Source organism: Balaenoptera borealis (genome assembly GCF_965194805.1).
Source record: "Balaenoptera borealis genome assembly, chromosome: 19".
NCBI classification, from domain to species: domain Eukaryota; kingdom Metazoa; phylum Chordata; class Mammalia; order Artiodactyla; family Balaenopteridae; genus Balaenoptera; species Balaenoptera borealis.
Genome location: NC_138878.1, coordinates 58,616,237 through 58,634,475, shown reverse-complemented (window position 1 = coordinate 58,634,475; position 18,239 = coordinate 58,616,237). Strand labels below are relative to the sequence as shown.

The window sequence follows — 18,239 nt, the reverse complement described above, 5'->3', positions numbered from 1 at the left end:
TACTGATTTCTAGCTTTATTGCACCTTATCCAGAGAATATACTTTATATTATTAAAGTGTTTTGAAATTTGCTATTTATGCTTTATGGTCCAGCATATGGTCAAATTTTATAAACATTCTATATGTACCTGAGCAGATGTGTATTCTACATATAATTAGATCAAATTTCCTTATAGGGTTAATTTTTCCATATACTGACTGTTTTTTACTGTGTGTGTGTGTGTGTGTGTGTGTGTGCACGTGTGTGTATTTTATTAGGTAATCAGAGAGTATTTCTCCTTTTAGTTTTGCCAGTTTAAAAAATATATTTGAGGATATTTATTACACGTATGTAGATATATATTTGTGTTATGTTCTTGGATAATTTAATCTTTTATCACTATGATGTATCCTATAGTAGTTCCAGCATAGTTTTTTGGTGTTAAAATTTACTTTGTCCATTATTTATGTTGTAGTTTTTTTGTATTTTTGTTTTTGTCTTTTTGTTTTGTTTTGTTTGCCATGCGGCATGCAGGATCTTAGTTTCCCCACCAGGTATCGAACCGGCGCCCCCTGCAGTGGAAGCACAGAGTCTAACCACTGGACCACCAGGGAAGTCCCTATGTTGTAGTTTTTAACGTAGTGATAATTTGTAGCCAGGGATGATAATGTCTTTCTTCCACAGAAATGTCATTTTCTTCTGACAGTTAGCTGTGAGGCCGTCAGCAATCCAGGATTTCCTTAATACACTCTCAGGGGATAAAGATGACTCAGAGTTGGACTGAAAGTCTACTTCCCTTTTCACTCTTACTCTCAACGTGCATTGCTTTGGAGTCCTCCACATAAAACAACAATTGAGGAAAAAGTTAAATGACAGATCCAGGAAGCTGTCAGACAGATCCACTATATGGGAATCCTACATGACAACTGATAAAATTTCTTCAGTAGGTCAAGAGGATGCAGGAGAGTCACGAGACTTATGCAACAATCATGCAATGAATGGACATGTTTTGATATTGATTCAAACAAACCAAGTGTGAAAGACTTTTGAAAGAATTTGGAACTTCAAATAAGGATAGAATAAGTTAATATTAAGGAGGTATTATTAATTTTGTTCAGTGTGATAATAGTATTGTGGTTATGCAAATAAATGTCCTTATGTTTTTGAGAAATATATGAAAATATTTTAGGGAGAAATGACAAGATGTCATGGATTTGTACTTTATTTCAGTAATAAAAAAGGAAGAGGGGCTTCCCTGGTGGCGCAGTGGTTGAGAATCTGCCTGCCAATGCAGGGGACACGGGTTCGAGCCCTGGTCTGGGAAGATCCCACATGCCACGGAGCAACTGGGCCCGTGAGCCACAATTACTGAGCCTGCGCGTCTGGAGCCTGTGCTCCACAACAAGAGAGGCCGCGATGGTGAGAGGCCCGCGCACCGCGATGAAGAGTGGTCCCCACTTGCCACAACTAGAGAAAGCCCTCGCACAGAAACGAAGACCCAACACAGTCATAAATAAATAAATAAATAAAAGAACGTGAATTTCTAAAAAAAAAAAAAAAAAAGGAAGAAAAAAAGTGTTAGATGAAGCATGTGGGGCAACACATCAATAACGTTTAATCTGTAAGATGAGTTTACGCACATTTAACTTTTTTCTCCACTGGTGTTTTTTAAAGTTTTCATAATAGAATATTTCATTCTTATCGAAGAGAAAAGTAGACAGGACAACCTTTCTGGGTTTGGGGTTTTGTGGGGTTTTTTGTTTGTTTTGGTTTGGTTTTGGTTTTGGTGGTGGTAGTTTTTGTTGTTCTACAGTTTTTCTGGACTTGAGCCCATATCTCACAGGATAAATCATGGCCTCTCTGATTTCAACTGGCTTGTGGAATACTAAAGCATGTTATTAATTTATTGGATTTACTGTGCAAAGAGCAGGTTGATAGTAGGTGATACAATATTTGAAGATAAACTCAAAAAAGAAATATTCTCAAGATTTTATATAGGATTTACCCCTTTCAATATTGCAGTGTTTATTCCAGTTCCCTGCCACTGCAGCTTTCATTCACTTTTAAAGTGAGAATTAAAACCAAGGAAATGCTGGACGTTTTTAATGTTTCTGCATGATGACCTGATGAACATTTGCCTTTTTGTGATTTCTTGGTACTTCGGAATCAACAGCCCACCCCAGCTGACACCGTTAAGAGTTCCAGATGCATCCAGGTACACATGGAACAAAGAAGGCAATCCAGTCAAGGTAAGACTGAGATCTTGTGTTCCTTAAATTTGTTCAGTGCAGTTCAGGCCAATCCTCTTTCAAGATCTCCGTTTTTAACCCACACGTCACTCCCACTCTATGATGATTTTAATTTTTTTTCCATATTTCAAGCTTCACTTTTCTCTCCTATACAACATATTTCCTTGACAACCGCTTATTAGTATAGTTATATGAGAAAGGGGCGGGGGAAGTGAGAAAAAGAAAAGGGAAAACTGGGCTCAACCAGCGGCACAGAATTCATCCAAACTGAAGCCAATTATTGGTAACACCAAAGGGCTGTATGGCAGGAAGCACCACCATGCAGCCACTCTGGAAACTAATGTAGACGATCCAGATCTAGAAAAAGAAACTTCTGTCCAGGCAAGCAGGTCAGTGGCGCTCAGTCCACTGAAGCTCTGGGTTCTTTTGGAGACATTTGGGCTCCAGAACAACATGTCTATAGAATATTTTCCCCTCCAGGACTCTGGGAAATTATTCTATGTACTCAGTGTAGTAATCCACATTTCCGCCCAGGAAGCCGAGGCTGTAGTCATTGTTGCCCTAGGGACCTGTAGGAAGTGTGGTCCAGGCGCTCCCAATGACCGCAAGCACTTTTGCCCCAGGCAGGCAGGACCGTGGACAGCGCTCCCCCTCGGCATTCTGGGAAACACGGCTCAGGCGCTCAGAGTACTCGCAGGCACTTCCGCCCCAGTGGGCGGGGCTGTGGATGTTGTCCTCCTCGGGCATTCTGGGAAGTGTAGTCCAGGAACTCCGTGTAGTCCCAGGCACTTCCGTTCCCAAAGGGCCGTGATGGGGAATTCTGGGAAATGTTGATCTAGGGCTCCTGGTAGTTGCAGGCATTTCCGGCCCAGGTGGGCGAGGTTATGACCATCTTTTCTCTCGTAATGATTGTCAGTTTCGCGTCCCGCAACCTTCTGGAACTTCCTCGAGTTGCTCTCGAGCAACAGCAACCCGGTTGTGAGTTTAAGGGGGAAATCGGATATTTGAGGTGTAAGGACGACAGTTTTAGTTCACTTAGGCGAAGTCGTCTCGAGTTTGGGGAGATTCTCCTGTCCCGGAGTTGGGCGCGGGCCCGGGTTGCAGTCTTTCCCGCGCTCAGCTCCCCCAATTCGCCTCCCACACCTGTCAGCCACTTTCTGGCAGTATAACATTGGTCAAGTTATTTAATCTCTCTGTGCCTCTGTGTGCTCATCTGTTAAATGGGTTGATAGCAGTACCTTCCTAATAGCTTTGGAATGTCCTCTGTGGTTCATTTGGACGATGGTGATATTTCACAGCCTCCTTTCCTTCCCCAGCCCTGACTTCACAAGAAGGACTTGCACCGAAGTGCAGGGAGTAAGTAACCCCTTGGCTCCTGGCCCAGGGCCCCACGTGAGTAGGACTTGGCATTCTTCTTCTGTAAAAGATATTCACATAAATGGGAGAAAAGGTAGATTGTGTATTTATTTGGTTGTGAGCGATGCCAGTAATTAAGCCTTAGTTGTTAAGTTCCAGTCTAGGGGGTTTATACAAATTACATTTAGAGTGGCCCTATGAAAAGTGTATTTACTGTTCAGGAATAGTAATACTTTTAAAAAATTACTTAAAAATTTTTTATTAATCTATTTTTTAAAATAAACGTATAGCAGAACTAGCTTTTATGAGAAAACTGTATTTCCATATACATATTTAATGAGAAGAGTAGCGATGTTTTACATTTTTGCAAATCTCTTTGATTCTTGACTTTTTATAAGAAAAATACCTGGATTTTCATATCCTCTTCTGTGCTGTCTGTTGTGAGATATTGTTTTGGTTGAAGTAATGAAGAAAATCCAGCCTCCCACAGTTATAGTTAGGAAAGAAAGGATTATTTTAATAGACTTTACAGATAATATTCTCCTTTGATACTGCACCCAAGATCCACAAGTGGTAGTTTCTTAAGGTTATTGCAATGTGGAATCTGAAACCATATCAGAGTACTTTTTTTTTTTAATTAATTAATTAATTAATTTATTTATTTTTGGCTGTGTTGGGTCTTCGTTTCTGTGCGAGGGCTTTCTCTAGTTGCGGCGAGCGGGGGCCACTCTTCATCACGGTGCACGGGCCTCTCACTGTCGCGGCCTCTCTTGTTGCGGAGCACGGGCTCCAGACGCGCAGGCTAAATAGTTGTGGCTCACGGGCCTAGTTGCTCCGCGGCATGTGGGATCCTCCCAGACCAGGGCTCGAACCCGTGTGCCCTGCATTGGCAGGCAGACTCTCAACAACTGCGCCACCAAGGAAGCCCCCAGAGTACTTTTTGTACTACATTACATTACAACCCTTTGGTCCGTTTTGTATTTTGTGTACTTTGAACCTTTTATCCATTAATGGTTTTATGAAATTATGCATCGCTCATTTGGAAAATATTAATGGCCGAGTTTTACAGATATTTCAAATATTGACACATTTGATTTTACAAGATTTTAAAAAATCATATTTGTCAATACCATCACCGGTCTTATCAGAAAAGTCCTGTCTCTAAAGACCTGAAGTCTGTCAAGCTCTCAGTGATACAAGTTTTCCAAAATTCTGATACTTTGCTGCCAGTAATTTTCTTTGAATTGACAGGCTGGTTTTGCTCATTTCCAAAAGTTCTGCCAGATACCTAGATCTGAGCAACCATAGTTTGTCAGTTGTTCTTAAAAGAAAAGGGATGTTCTCCAGAAAGAAATGCCTAGTATTCCTGGTGACTCCAAGAATGGCCACAGCTGCCTTTTCTTGGGACAACCATTGTTGTCAGTAAGCATATGCAGTAAGCATAAGCATATGCAGTAAGTAAGCATAAATTTTACTGCAGACTATCACAAGGACGTATACCCCAGGACTGAGATGCAGTAAAATTAATAACTTTTTTTTTAATTAATAATTTTTACTGTTTCATCAAGAACTTTCTTAAGTGAAACTATCACTGTTTTTACTATGAGTGAAAAGCAATAAAGAATACAGTGACTGCTTACATTTTTGGTGTCACTGCTGTGATTTATGCCAAGGTGCTAGCGATTTTCAACAACATTCTTTTGCACCATCATTGTGATTACAGACAGCGAAAAAGACAACCAGTGCCTTGGTATTATTAGGAAAATAGTTTTGACCCTACGGACTCTCTGAAGGGGTCTCTGGGACCCACAGGAGTCCACAGGCTATCCCTTGAGAACTGCTGCTTTATTTCTTGGAGCATCTGCCAACTTCTTCAGAATATTCAAAAGTTGACATATATTTATTGATAATATTTTCATGGTCTAAGACACATGTCTTTAGAAACAAACCAGCACTAATGTGTGGTCCTATATGTATCATATGGTAACTTTAATCATAATGATGATAATTATTAGCATCTATTGGGCACTTATTAACAGGCAGAGACTCCAATGCTTTGCACGTATCAATTTGCGTATTCCTCATAAGACCCTATTGTTTTACAGATGAGGGAACAGAGGCACAGAGAGGTTCCTTGAACAATGGCTTATGCTGAGGGTCACACAGTCAGGAAATGGCAGAGCCAGAGTTAAGTCCCAGCAGCCTGGTTCCATTGCCTGGGCTCTTGGCTAGCACATTCTGCTTTCATTAGGATGTCAAGTAGGCTTAGAAGTTTTTGAGGATGAGGTCAAAACCAGGAGAAAACATATTGAAGCAGAGGATATTTAAACTGAGAATAATTAAAGTCTAAAAGCTAGATGAGCAGGTAGAAGAGGAACAGCCCAAGGAGAGGCCTGGAGGCTTTTGTGGGAAAGCAAGTGGAATACTAAGGCCAGAAATTTCGTGTGGTGAGAGGGAGAGAAAAGGTCTGACCTGGAAAGTTTCTGTGAATTGTGTGTTTATTTTAAAGGCACAGGGGAGCCATGGAGGTATGTCATGCAAGAACATAACCACATTTCCATCTTAGGCAGAACCCTGACAGCGAGAAGGAGAGCTAAGTGATTAGGGATAATATTCTGAGCACTTAAGGCTCAGACTCCAGATCCAGACCGCTAGTTTTGAGCTCTAACACTTACTCAGTGACCTTGGGCAAGTTACTTAATCTTTGTGCCTCAGGGTCAAAGATGTAAAATACAGACAATATCATTACATATTTCATGAGGTTATTGTATGGGTTAAAAGAGACTATATATCATCGGTTGGATTATATATAAGTGCTAGAGTGTGGCAAAAACTAAATATATATAAGACATTTTATTTTGTAATATCAAGCATGACAAAAGCAAGAAGTTTTCAGAAGGAATATGTAGAGCACATAGAGATATTTCAAGGTATCCTCTTCTCTCTCACCCCCTTCACTTTGAAACTTCGATGCTATCTTACCTTTGAACAAACATCAATATTCTATACGAAGGCTTCTTTTATTTTTTTAATTGAAGTATAGTTGATTTGCAATGTTGCGTTAGTTTCTGCTGTACAGCAAAGTGATTCAGTTATACATACATACATATATACATTCTTTTTCATATTCTTTTCTATTATGGTTTATCACAGGATATTGAACATAGTTCCCTGTGCTATACAGTAGGACCTTGTTGTTTATCCATTCTATATATAATAGTTTGCAAGTGCTAATCCCAAACTCCCAATCCATCCCTCCCCATTGGCAACTACAAGTCTGTTCTCTCTGTGAGTCTGTCTCTGTAGATCATGTGTGTCATATTTTAGATTTCACATATAAGTGATATATGGTATTTGTCTTCTCTGTCTGACTTACTTCACTTAGTATGTTAATCTCTAAGTTCATCCGTGTTGCTGCGAATGGCATTATTTCATTCTTTTTTATGGCTGGGTAATATTCCACTGTATATATATGTACCACATCTTCTTTATCCGTTCATCTGTTGATGGACATTTAGGTTGTTTCCATGTCTTGCCTATTGAAGACTACTTTTTAAATATCTGCTTGGGAATTCCCTGGTGGTCCAGTGGTTAGGACTCTGCGCTTTCACTGCCGAGGGCCCGGGTTTAATCCCTGGTTGGGGAACTAAGATCCCGCAAGCTGCACAGGACGGCCAAAAAAAAAAAAAAACCTGCTTAACGTGATTCCTTTATCCTTTGAATTCAGAATGTTTCAGCACAGAGAGGGGCTTATAAGAATTGCCTCTATTTTCTTTTTTTTAAAGTTGATCTGGTAGATCTAAAATCAGGTCTGCCTTTCCACTCTGGGTATTTGCCTCCAGTGGCACTAAGAAACCATGATGCTTCTCTTTCTTCTTAGAGGTTGCTCCACTGGTATCTATAATGGAGAGAAGAGGGAAGGTGGAAGTCAGGAGGCCTGGATGCTGGGCTCAGCTCCCTTCCTGGCTCACTGGGAACCCTTGGGAAGTTAGTTCCCTTACTCCTAGTGAGGCAGGTTGTGTAGGGGCTGGGAGCAAGGACTCAGGCCACAGATCATCTGGGTTCATCACCTAGTGCAGTGGTTCTCAGCCCTGACTGCATCCTGAAATCACCTGGGGAGCTTTCCAAAATTACGGATGCCTTGACAGATTCTAATTTAGTTTTAGCAGGGCCTAAGCATTTTTTTAAGCTCTCCTGCAATGTTAACATGCTGCCAGGGTCGAGAGCTACTATCTGGGAAGTTAAGGCTTGGAGTGAAAATCCTGGTTTTTCTGTTGGCTACTGGATTATCAGGAAGAAGCTACTTAACTCTGTGTCTTAATTTCCTTATTGTCCCTATCTCTGTCTTAACTGTTGTGAAGATTAAATCAGATATTACATGTAAAGCGCTTAAATTAGTGCCTTAATATGCATAAGTCCTCAATAGATGTCAGCTGCTGTAATTATTAATGGCAGAATTTTGTTAATGCCTACATTTCATTATGGGATGGAGACCACCAGGAGTCAATTGGGTATGGGGAGGATTTCTTATTTTACATTGAATGGTGAATATGGCCATCCAATGTAAAGTAACCAATTTTATATTGATGGGCTGACATTTGAGTGGGGAACTTGAAGGAAGGGAAGGGTCATCCATATGAGGGTTCCAGACACATTGTAAATCCATTTCCAGGGTTGGCTTTCAGAGTTTGCATTGTGCCCTGTTCTCTTCATTCTCCCAGGCTCTGTCTTTGTTGTAAAAGATTAGCTTCCAGGTTTTTACTCTTTTTTTCCCGGAATTTATGGAGCTCTGAATTACTGCTAGGTTTTAAAACCACATATGTTACCACATCAGCTTTCTTTCCCCTTAATTCTCATGGACGGAATATCCCAGCAAGAGCTGAAGGACCACTCTCTGCTTTCACACTGCATTCCAGGCAGTGGGTGATAAAGATACTTTTCTCCCAAGCTTGCGAGTTATTCCAGCCATTCCAAGGCCTCACAGCCCCTTAGACATTAGCATAACTTTCCAGTGTGATGTTCAAAGGCAAAAATGACTTTAAACTCTGTCTGAAAAATCCCCTGCTAATCCCATCTGTGAACATTTTGTTAACTATTTCGAGTAGGGCCCTGATGTCCAGGTGTGTAGGTTGGGCGGCGTGGCCCTGATTCTGAAACATTCAGCTCTGCAGAGTTATGTAGAGCCTGTTCATCAAGCCCCTGCCACGACAACAGAAGAGACAACTTTTTTTTTTTTTGAAGTATAGTTGATTTACAATGTTGCGTTAATTACTGCTGTGCAGTAGTACATATATATACATTCTTTTTTAAAATATTCTTTTCCATTATGGTTTATCATAGGATATTGAATATAGTTCTCTGTGCTATACAGTAGGATCTCATTTATCCATTCTATATATAAAAGCTTACATCTGCTAACCCCAGCCTCTCACTCCATCCCTCCCTCAACCCCCTCCCCCTTGGCAACCACCAGTCTGTTCCAGAAGAGACAACTTATTTTTTTAAAGATTTAATTTTATTTATTTTTGGCTGCATTGGGTCTTCGTTGCTGCACACGGGCTTTCTCTAGTCGTGGCGAGCGGGGGCTACTCTTCGTTGCGGTGCATGGGCTTCTCCTTGCAGTGGCTTCTCTTGTTGCGGAGCACGGGCTCTAGGCGTGTGGGCTTCAGTAGTTGTGGCACAAGGGCTCATTAGTTGTGGCTCGTGGGCTCTAGAGTGCAGGCTCAGTAGTTGTGGCGCACGGGCTTAGTTGCTCCGCGGCATGTGGGATCTTCCTGGACCAGGGCTCGAACCCGTGTCCCCTGCATTGGCAGGTGGATTCTTATCCACTGCGCCACTGGGAAAGTCCCCAGGAGAGACAACTTTTAATTGACTGTTCTTACAGGGAAGGAAGTGAAGTTCTCAAAACAATTCCTCTGAAGTCATGTAACAGTGAATTGAAAAACTGAAAAAAAAAATCTCAAACGTTTAGATGTCTGTCTAAATTTAGAAACTTTGTGGAAAACATATCTGACCGAAGCACAGGATAATCAGAGTGGATGTCAGCAAGTTCCCATGAAAAAAGAACCACGAAGCATGATTGGTGTGTTGGCAGCTTGGTTGTATCTTAGACCACTATGACATTCAGAGAGTTTGCAAAAGAGAGAAATCTCATAACTCCAGTAATTATGGAAAAGCCAGAATGAAGCTATTAACCAGTGATCAGCGTAGAATAATGCATACAGCAAAGAAAAGCTGCCAGTGTGCTGCGTGTGCAAAAGCCTTCAGTAATGTCTCCGACTTTGATCTTCATCAGCGAGTCTATTTCAGAAAGACGCTTGACACATGTAACGAATGCGGGAGAGGCTTCTGTTACAGCTCAGCTCATTGTATTCGTTGGAGGCTTCACATGGGAAGAAAATGCTTTAGGTGTGGTAAGGGCTTCTTTCAGAGCTCACAAATATGGGAAAGGCTTCAGCTGTAGATCAGCGCTTAGTGTTCATTGCAAAATCCAGACAGGAGAGAAACGCTATTAACTGTCAGGAGTGCGGTAGGGCCTTTATTCACACCTTGCATCCTCAGGGCCATTAGAGAATCCACACTGAGGAGAAACCCATCAACCCTGATGTATGTGGGAGGAGCTTCCATCGTACACCCGCACAGAATGCTTACTGGAAAGTTCGCGTGGGAGAGAAACTGTCCAAATGTGAGGAAAGCAGGAAGGGCTTCATCTGTAGCTCAAATCTTTACATTCATCAGGGGATTCCCCACGGGATAGAAACCCTGTAAATGTGAGGAATCTGGTAAGGGCTCAGCCAGCTCTAACACTACTAGGCCTATCATAAAATCCACACTGGAGAGCAACCGTGTGTATGCTAAGTACGTGATGAGGGCTTCAGTCTTCAAGTCTTCAGGCCCGTCAAGGAGTCCACACTGGAGAGAAACAAGATAAATATGAGCATGTGGGAAGAACTTCAGGAGAAACTCCCGTTCTGAAATTCATCTGGTAGTCCATACAGGAGACAATCCCTATTTTTTAAAAAAGAGCTGCTTCTATCAATTCATATTTTAAAGTTCATCAGAAGGCACCCAATTGAAGGAAACCTTATAAGCGTGAGGAGTATGGGCAGGGCTTGAAGTTGGAGTTTGCGATGTCAGGTTCAGTTTTCTACTGGTGAGAAACCATACAAATGTGAGGAGTGTGGAAAAGACTTCAGTCATAGCGAAGATCTTAAAATTCATTGTAGGATCCACACAGGACAGAAGCCCTGTAATTGCAAGGACTGTGGAAAGGGCTTCGGTCAGGCCATTCTGGTCCATCAGAGAGACAGCAGTGAAGAGAAAACATTCAGATGTGAGAAGTAAAGGGTAAAGACTATGTCAGAATCTATAGCCTCAAGCCTGCCAGAGAGCCCATACTCGGGGTTGGGGGCGTGGGGAGAAAACCATAAAATTGTGAGGCGTGTGGGAAAGTCTTCTCTGGATTAATTGGAGGATCCACGTGGAAGAGAAACACTATAAATAGGGGATGTGTACTAGGTGCTTCGGTTACACCTCAAGACTTCAACTTCATCATAGTCTCCACTCTGGAGAGAAACCATAAAAATATGAAAGTGTATACAGTATGGTTTTCAGATGGTTCTTGTGACTTCAGAATCATCAAACTGTTCACACAGGAGAGAAACCTTACCATTATGAGCTATGCGGTCAGCGCTTCAGTTGGAGATCACATTTTGTAAATCATCACATTTATCCAAGATGAATTTTGAAGAAGTGATGAGAGTGGGAGGAACTTTATCCGAGGATCCACGTAGGGAAACAGTTCTATGAAATGGTGTCTGTCAAAGACTTCAGTGAGGTCTAAATTCATCTAATCCTCTGGTCAAATAGAAGAGAAAATATTTTCATTAAAGTCTGTGTTTCAGGGGCTTCCCTGGCGGTCCAGTGGTTAAGACTCTGCGCTTCCACTGCAGGGGACACGGGTTCAGTCCCTGGACGGGGAACTAAGATCCCGCATGCTGCGTGGCCAAAAAAAAAATAAAGTCTGTGTTTCAGGAGTAGCTCGACACATCCCAGTGGTTAAGAGCCCACACAGCAGAGAACCCTCGTAAGTGGTACACTAAGGGCATCAGTCAGAACGGTGGCATTTATCACACATTACTCAGGAGGGAGGCCTTAGAAAGGATGACTATGATCAGGTCCTTAAAAGTGTGATCATAGACATGCCAAGATTGATTTCCACTAGGATGTAAGCTCCATGAGGGCAGAGCTTTTGTTCACTGCTGAAGCCACACAGCCTTACTAAGCATTGCTTAGTGCTTTGTAGGCGTGCTCAGAACTTGTTTGTTTTATGATTAAAGAGAGAAAATGTATATAAAAGGGAGAAAATTATATTAAGTTCATCTGAAATTTTTCATATAAAATATATTCAGAAGAATCCAATGGTCTTAATAAAACTAATTCAAGTAGATAGTCAAAATGCAGAAGACCAATAGTACTACAATTCATCATCAAATTTGGTCTTATACTGGTGTGTGATTGGCTCCTGTTCTTTCCCCAGCCTTTGTTCTTATAGTGAGTGGGAAGATTTCGGGGCTGATCAAGGAAAAAGAAATGACCAGGAAGTGGCAGTGGTACCCAATCAGGTTCATTGGGTTGGTGCTTTGATAAGATCGCATGTGTGAAGGGAAGTCTCAGAGCATGAGACCTTCCAGAGACTACGGTGGGTGGCCACTACCACCACTGAGAAGAGAAAGAGGGCAAGGGAACTTCCGGGGGAGGTGGGGATTGGAGCGGGGGGCGGGGGCTTACAGGTCTAAGTGATGTCGCTTGGCAGTACAAGGTGGAGCCTTGGGGTCAGAGAACTCCGAAAGGCAGCAGCTGCTTAGGGTCTGTTACAGCTCCAGGGTTTGTCTTAATCTCTGGCTAGCAGATGTTGGATGCAATTTGCCAGAGTGTACAAAATAAGCAGGCTCCAAATGACTTAAAATGTGCTCATGGGCTTCCCTGGTGGCGCAGTGGTTGAGAATCTGCCTGCCAATGCAGGGGACACGGGTTCGAGCCCTGGTCTGGGAGGATCCTATATGCCGCGGAGCAACTGGGCCCGTGAGCCACAATTACTGAGCCTGCGCTTCTGGAGCGTGTGCTCCGCAACATGAGAGGCCGCGATAGTGAGAGGCCCGCGCACCGCGATGAAGAGTGGTCCCCACTTGCCACAACTAGAGAAAGCCCTCGCACAGAAACGAAGACCCAACATAGCCATAAATAAATAAATTAATTAATTAAAAAAAATGTGCTCATTTGGGCTGTATTAAAATAATTGATTACATGAGGATTTCAGTTTGGCACCAGCAGGCTTTTGAGCTCATGGTCCCAGGCGGCTATAAAGAAGTAAATAACATAGAACAACAAGGTCCTACTGTATAACACAGGGAACTGTATTCAATATCCTCTGATAAACCATAATGGAAAAGAATATGAAAAAGAAGATATATATATATATATGTATAACTGAGTCACTTTGCTGTACAGCAGAAATTAACACAACATTGTAAATCAACTATACCTCAATTAAAAAAAAAGTAAGGGGCTTCCCTGGTGGCGCAGTGGTTGAGAATCTGCCTGCCAATGCAGGGGACACGGGTTCGAGCCCTGGTCTGGGAAAATCCCACATGCGGCGGAGCAACTGGGCCTGTGAGCCACAATTGCTGAGCCTGCGTGTCTGGAGCCTGTGCTCCGCAACGGGAGTGGCCGCGATAGTGAGAGGCCCGCGCACCGCGATGAAGAGTGGCCCCCGCTTGCCACAGCTGGGGAAGGCCCTCGCACAGAAACGAAGACCCAGCACAGCCATTAAAATAAATAAATTAATTAATTAAAAAAAAAAAAAAGAATAAACTCAAAATTAAAAAAAAAAGTAAACAACATAGGGCCAGTAAACAGGGGCTATCGTTGGCTAATTTACAAAACAGTTCTCAAATTGGGTTCTTAGTATTTGGGACTCTGTTTCATATTCCATCTCTTGTAAACAATCTGAATTCAGCTATCCTTTATGATTTTTGTGATGGTATAGCCTGGCTAAAAAATTACTTTCGTTAATCTTTCACTAACTGAATACTCCGTAACACTTAAATCTTTTGACCCCACTAGAGTGTTAAAGTAGAATTTTTCTGTAACACTTAGAAAGTGTCAAAAGTAGTTGCTAATGACAAAAGTTGTCACAGTAAACTTTAAACTGATTAGTTTTTTTATTCTTCATCTTTTCATTGAGGCTTTGATGTGATTATATTCAGAGTGCTATAGCATCTCTCCCATCAACATTTGTTAGGTAGGGCTGTGTTGGATTTGAAGAATATTAATTTTGTCAAGTTCCCTATCCAAAGTTCCCCCTCCTAATCCTCAAGAAAAAAAAATGTTTTTTAAATTGTTGCATGTGGTCATTTTATTTTCAGATGTTTTCATTATTGGTGTAGGCTTGACATTCTTACACAGTTTTCTCTATGGGTAGCTGTAAAAAAATGTATAAATTTCAGAGAGGAGTTAGTATATTTTGAAATGTTTAATGTGTATCTCTCTTCGATCTGCAAATCTTAGAACAGGAATTTAAATTTAAATTAGGAAATTTAAAGCATAGAAAAGATAAGTACCATGAATGATGTCACTAAGTTTTCAACAAATGGATATAACGAGTGTTCCTCAATAAGAATTTGAGTAAGATTTGATATGCTTTGATATGCTTTTAATAACATGGAGCTGTTAAAATGATGGCACAAACATGATGGGACATAATTGGCTTTACGGAAAATAGGTTCTGTCTACAGATTAATATCAAAAACATATGAACATATGTACGTGTGTATATGTGCATCAGATAGCATGTGAAGGACACCTTGTATAAACAACAACTTGTTCTGATAAGGAGGATTTTATGGAATGTTTCTTCTACTTTTTAGATTTTGCAGTGAATGTCAGTTTACTCAAGCAATAAATCTATGTAAAATGGGATATCTGAAATGATCAAGTAAACTCACCCACACTCTTTCAAGTGAGGTTATCCCCCCTTAGAGCTACAGAGCTGTGTTCTTATGGCTGCCTCTCCTCCTGGGAAGAATCTCACTACTGCCTAGAATCGGGGGCTGGGACAGTGACCCGCTTCTCGTGGAGTGCGACCTCTGCTGGATGAGCAGGATACTGCACTGGTCTTATTTGCCAGCCTCTCCTGGTTGATAAAACGATGTTCTGGAGTTGCTGCTTCCTGATGATACGGAAATAACTGGAACCAGCACAGAACCAGCGGGCACCTTGGTTCCACCGAGTTCATGAGGCTGCTCATTCTCTTTAGGCTTATAGCTCTTAGGAGCGACAGCATTTGCTGCTTAGCAATTCTGTTTCATTTTGAGTATTTTCCTCCTGTGGGGCAATACTGTCTGAATTCATGCTCATCCTTCCTTTTGCCCTGACAAGTAAGTGATGTCTAGCTTCAGTACAGAACTGTTGGCTTGCTATTCTAAGTAGAAAGTGCTTCTACTTACTTCTGTGTTCCTGTTTTGTAGAGGAAAAGTTCAATATCAATGGATTCTTTTGCTTTTATGAGTAGCTTGTTCTTTCTGCTTGGAGGGTTCTAAGATTTTCACTTTAATCTTAGAATTCCAGAATTCTGCCAAGATGGGAATTTTTCCTTTTCTCGTCAATCCAGGCATGACCTTTGGTAGCCTTATCAGTCTGCAGCGTTGTTTCTTCAGATCAAGAAAATGTTCGTTCATTATCTAGTTCATTATTTTCTTGCCTCTGTTGTTTCCTTCTCCAATTTTCAGAATTCCTTTTACTCACATGATAGATTTCCAGGATATACGTTTCACATCTCCTCTCTTCCCATCACTGATTTCCAACTGATGGTATTTCTGTGCTGTATTTTGAGAAATTTCTTTCACTTAGTCTTTGAGATTACTATCTTTGCCCTCATCATTGGTAATCCTCCCCTTAAATTCATCTACTGAGACTTTTAATTGGTAAATTGGAGATGGGACTTAGATGAGTGTGTGGGCCCTTGCTCATGCACTTATGCACACATACATGCTGAACTTCAGTTTCCTGAAATAATCCTATTATCATTTTTTTAAAATTCAAGTTTCATCCCTCTCCTCTTGCAGCTCAGTTTCTGCAGGTGTGTGTTTTTTGTTCCAGTTAGTCTTCTGGCTTGGTTATTGGGACATCCTAGGTGACAGTGGCCATCTAGGTACTAGAAAATAGAATTATATCAATCCCCATTAGTGCGGTGACCCTATCTCCCAGTTGTCTGTATAATAGTGCCAAATTATATCTGTTGCCTTAGTGTAATTAGGAACTGTACCCGTTTTCACTTTCAAAAATGTCCCAATTTAGGGAATTCCCTGGCCGTCCAGTGGTTAGGACTCGGCGCTTTCACTGCCGGTCACTAAGATCGTGCAAGACGCGTGGCCAAAAAAATAAAATAAGACCACTGTTTTTCACATATTTGCTGTTATTTTTTTTTTCCTATTCAAAGGTGTTTTGCCCAGGATTTGTATTGGCTTCATTTGGTCTTTGTTCAGATGTTTCCAGTTCTACCTATGAAGTGGTCTCTTTGTCGAAAGAGATGAACTTAAATCTAATCAGGAAGCTGGGATGAAGTGAGAGAGTGGCATGGACATATATACACTACGAAATGTAAAATAGATAGCTAGTGGGAAGCAGCCGCATAGCACAGGGAGATCAGCTCGGTGCTTTGTGTCCACCTAGAGAGGTGGGATAGGGAAAGTGGGAGGGAGACGCAAGAGGGAAGAGATATGGGGATATATGTATATGTATAGCTGATTCACTTTGTTATACAGCAGAAATGAACACACCATTGTAAAGCAATTATACTCCAGTAAAGATGTTAAAAAAAAATTAGGACATTTCTTATCAGGCCATTTAATAAATATTTTTCAAAATGTGAACTGCAAAAAAAAAGTCTAATCAGGCCTTTAGATTTAACTTTTACTTGATAGGAAACACATAGGCTAGAAGAAGAAATTATTTAATGACACAAAAAATGAACAATGGAGTGAAACTGAGCAGGACCCTCTGGGGTCCTCCTGGGCACAAATGCATGTCATCCCCATCCCCCCCTACTTTTGTCAATTTTTGAAAACTTTCATAATAAAAAGCTACAAAATATATTCCCTGCCTAGGAGAAAAACCATGGTTTCCTGGTTCACTTGGCTTATTCACTCACCAGACACTATTTATATCAGGAGCAGAATAGAAATATGTACTGAAATGTCTGAAGCCAAATGAATTAGAAAACAATTCAGGATTTTATATATGCACACATCACAATATTTTTTTAAATTCCCTGCAGTGGAGCTGCTTTTGTTTGCCATAACAACCACTATGTTTTTTTAAAATGAAGTTCAAGATACTTCGCTTTTACAGCCTAATCGATGTGGGTATAGACTTTTTGCAAATTCTTAGCATATTGGAATGAACCGCTCATTCCACAGAACGCTCTCAAGAGCCCTTAGGTGCCTTGCTGAATAAAGGAAGCAAAGGAGTCAAAACACTTTATTCCAACCTCTCCCCTCCCCCCAAGGCAGCTTGGAAACTGAAGACTGAGACTTCCTACCTACCTACCTTCCCTCCCACAACTTACTGTGTACATTAACATAACTGGTCAGTTTTACTAGCATGCCTTTATTATTCCAGAAGATTCCTGCCCAAACAAATTGCTTGATTGTTCATTAAAGGAACTTCCACAAGCACCCATCAACTCTTCCATCTCTTTAAAGAACATCAGCAGTTTGCACCTGTAGGCTCCTCGCCTACAAAAATCCTTGCTCTTCCCACCAATCCTGGACTGCAGCATCATGACCGCCATGCAGTCCCATTCGTCTTTTGCACTGAAAGACCCCGCCTTAAACCAAACTTCCAATTCTCAGTGACTTCCAGCCTTGTCTTCCTGGCTCCGCGGACAGTGTCAAGGTGCGGAAGCTCTGTGGAGATGGTGTCACCACGTAGCAATAAACTACGTTTTTGTCTCATTACAAGGTTTATTGCTGATATTTGGGGAGTCAGCATTGAAAACAAGTTTGAAATCCAGTGTTCCTTAAGTTCTGTGTTAGGCAGTTCAGCCTAGGTCACTTTCACGTTTCCCACTTTTTAGTCTACCCGTTGCCTCCGCTAAAAATGTTAGGTTTTAACTTACTTTCGTAATACAAGCCTCTCTTTTCTCTCTTATACGGCCGCATTTTTTAAAAATTCGCAATTATTGGTACCCGAAAAACTATCTGCTTACGTTATTTTCTCATGAGCTTTAAGAAATGAGTAAAACAAAAGGAATCTGACAGTTCCACCAACAGTGACTAAATCCGAGCCCGCTCCACAGTCAAAACCCGAGACAGCTGGTGGGAAGAGCGGTTCTGTGAACTTCATTCTGGGAAATGTAGTCCAGGAGGTTCGTGAAATCCGAGACGCTTCCCCCTGGGGATTCTGGGAAGTGTAGTCCGGGAACTGTGTGTAGCCCGAGGCACTTCCGCTCCGGGAAGGCGAGGTCGGGGCCGAGATTACTCCCAGGGCGGTGAGTTAACCCAGCGTCCCTGTGATCCCTCCGAGCCTTCTCGGCCTCTGCGTGGGGCCACCCGGTCCTCGCTCCTGGGGCAGGGAAGCCGCGGCGAGCGGCG

The 18,239-nt window shown here is 41.7% G+C and overlaps 1 protein-coding gene across 6 annotated transcripts in view; it reads left to right on the top strand.

Moving 5' to 3' along the window:
• The first annotated feature begins 1,546 nt into the window (after positions 1–1,546).
• ZNF235 (zinc finger protein 235) overlaps positions 1,547–18,239 on the top strand; it is a 52,042-nt gene continuing 35,349 nt past the window's right edge. The window contains exons 1-2 of one of the 6 annotated variants that reach the window (XM_082368471.1): positions 1,547–3,207; positions 3,546–3,585. Coding sequence is in view for 3 of the 6 variants with exons in the window: in XM_082368465.1 (XP_082224591.1) it covers positions 3,511–3,621 (111 nt within the window). In the remaining 3 variants the exon portion in view is untranslated. Of the gene's footprint in view, positions 3,622–3,652; positions 3,680–12,857; positions 18,137–18,239 lie in introns of those variants that run through there. The other 5 variants (XM_082368469.1, XM_082368466.1, XM_082368465.1 and 2 more) reach the window with 5 other exon arrangements.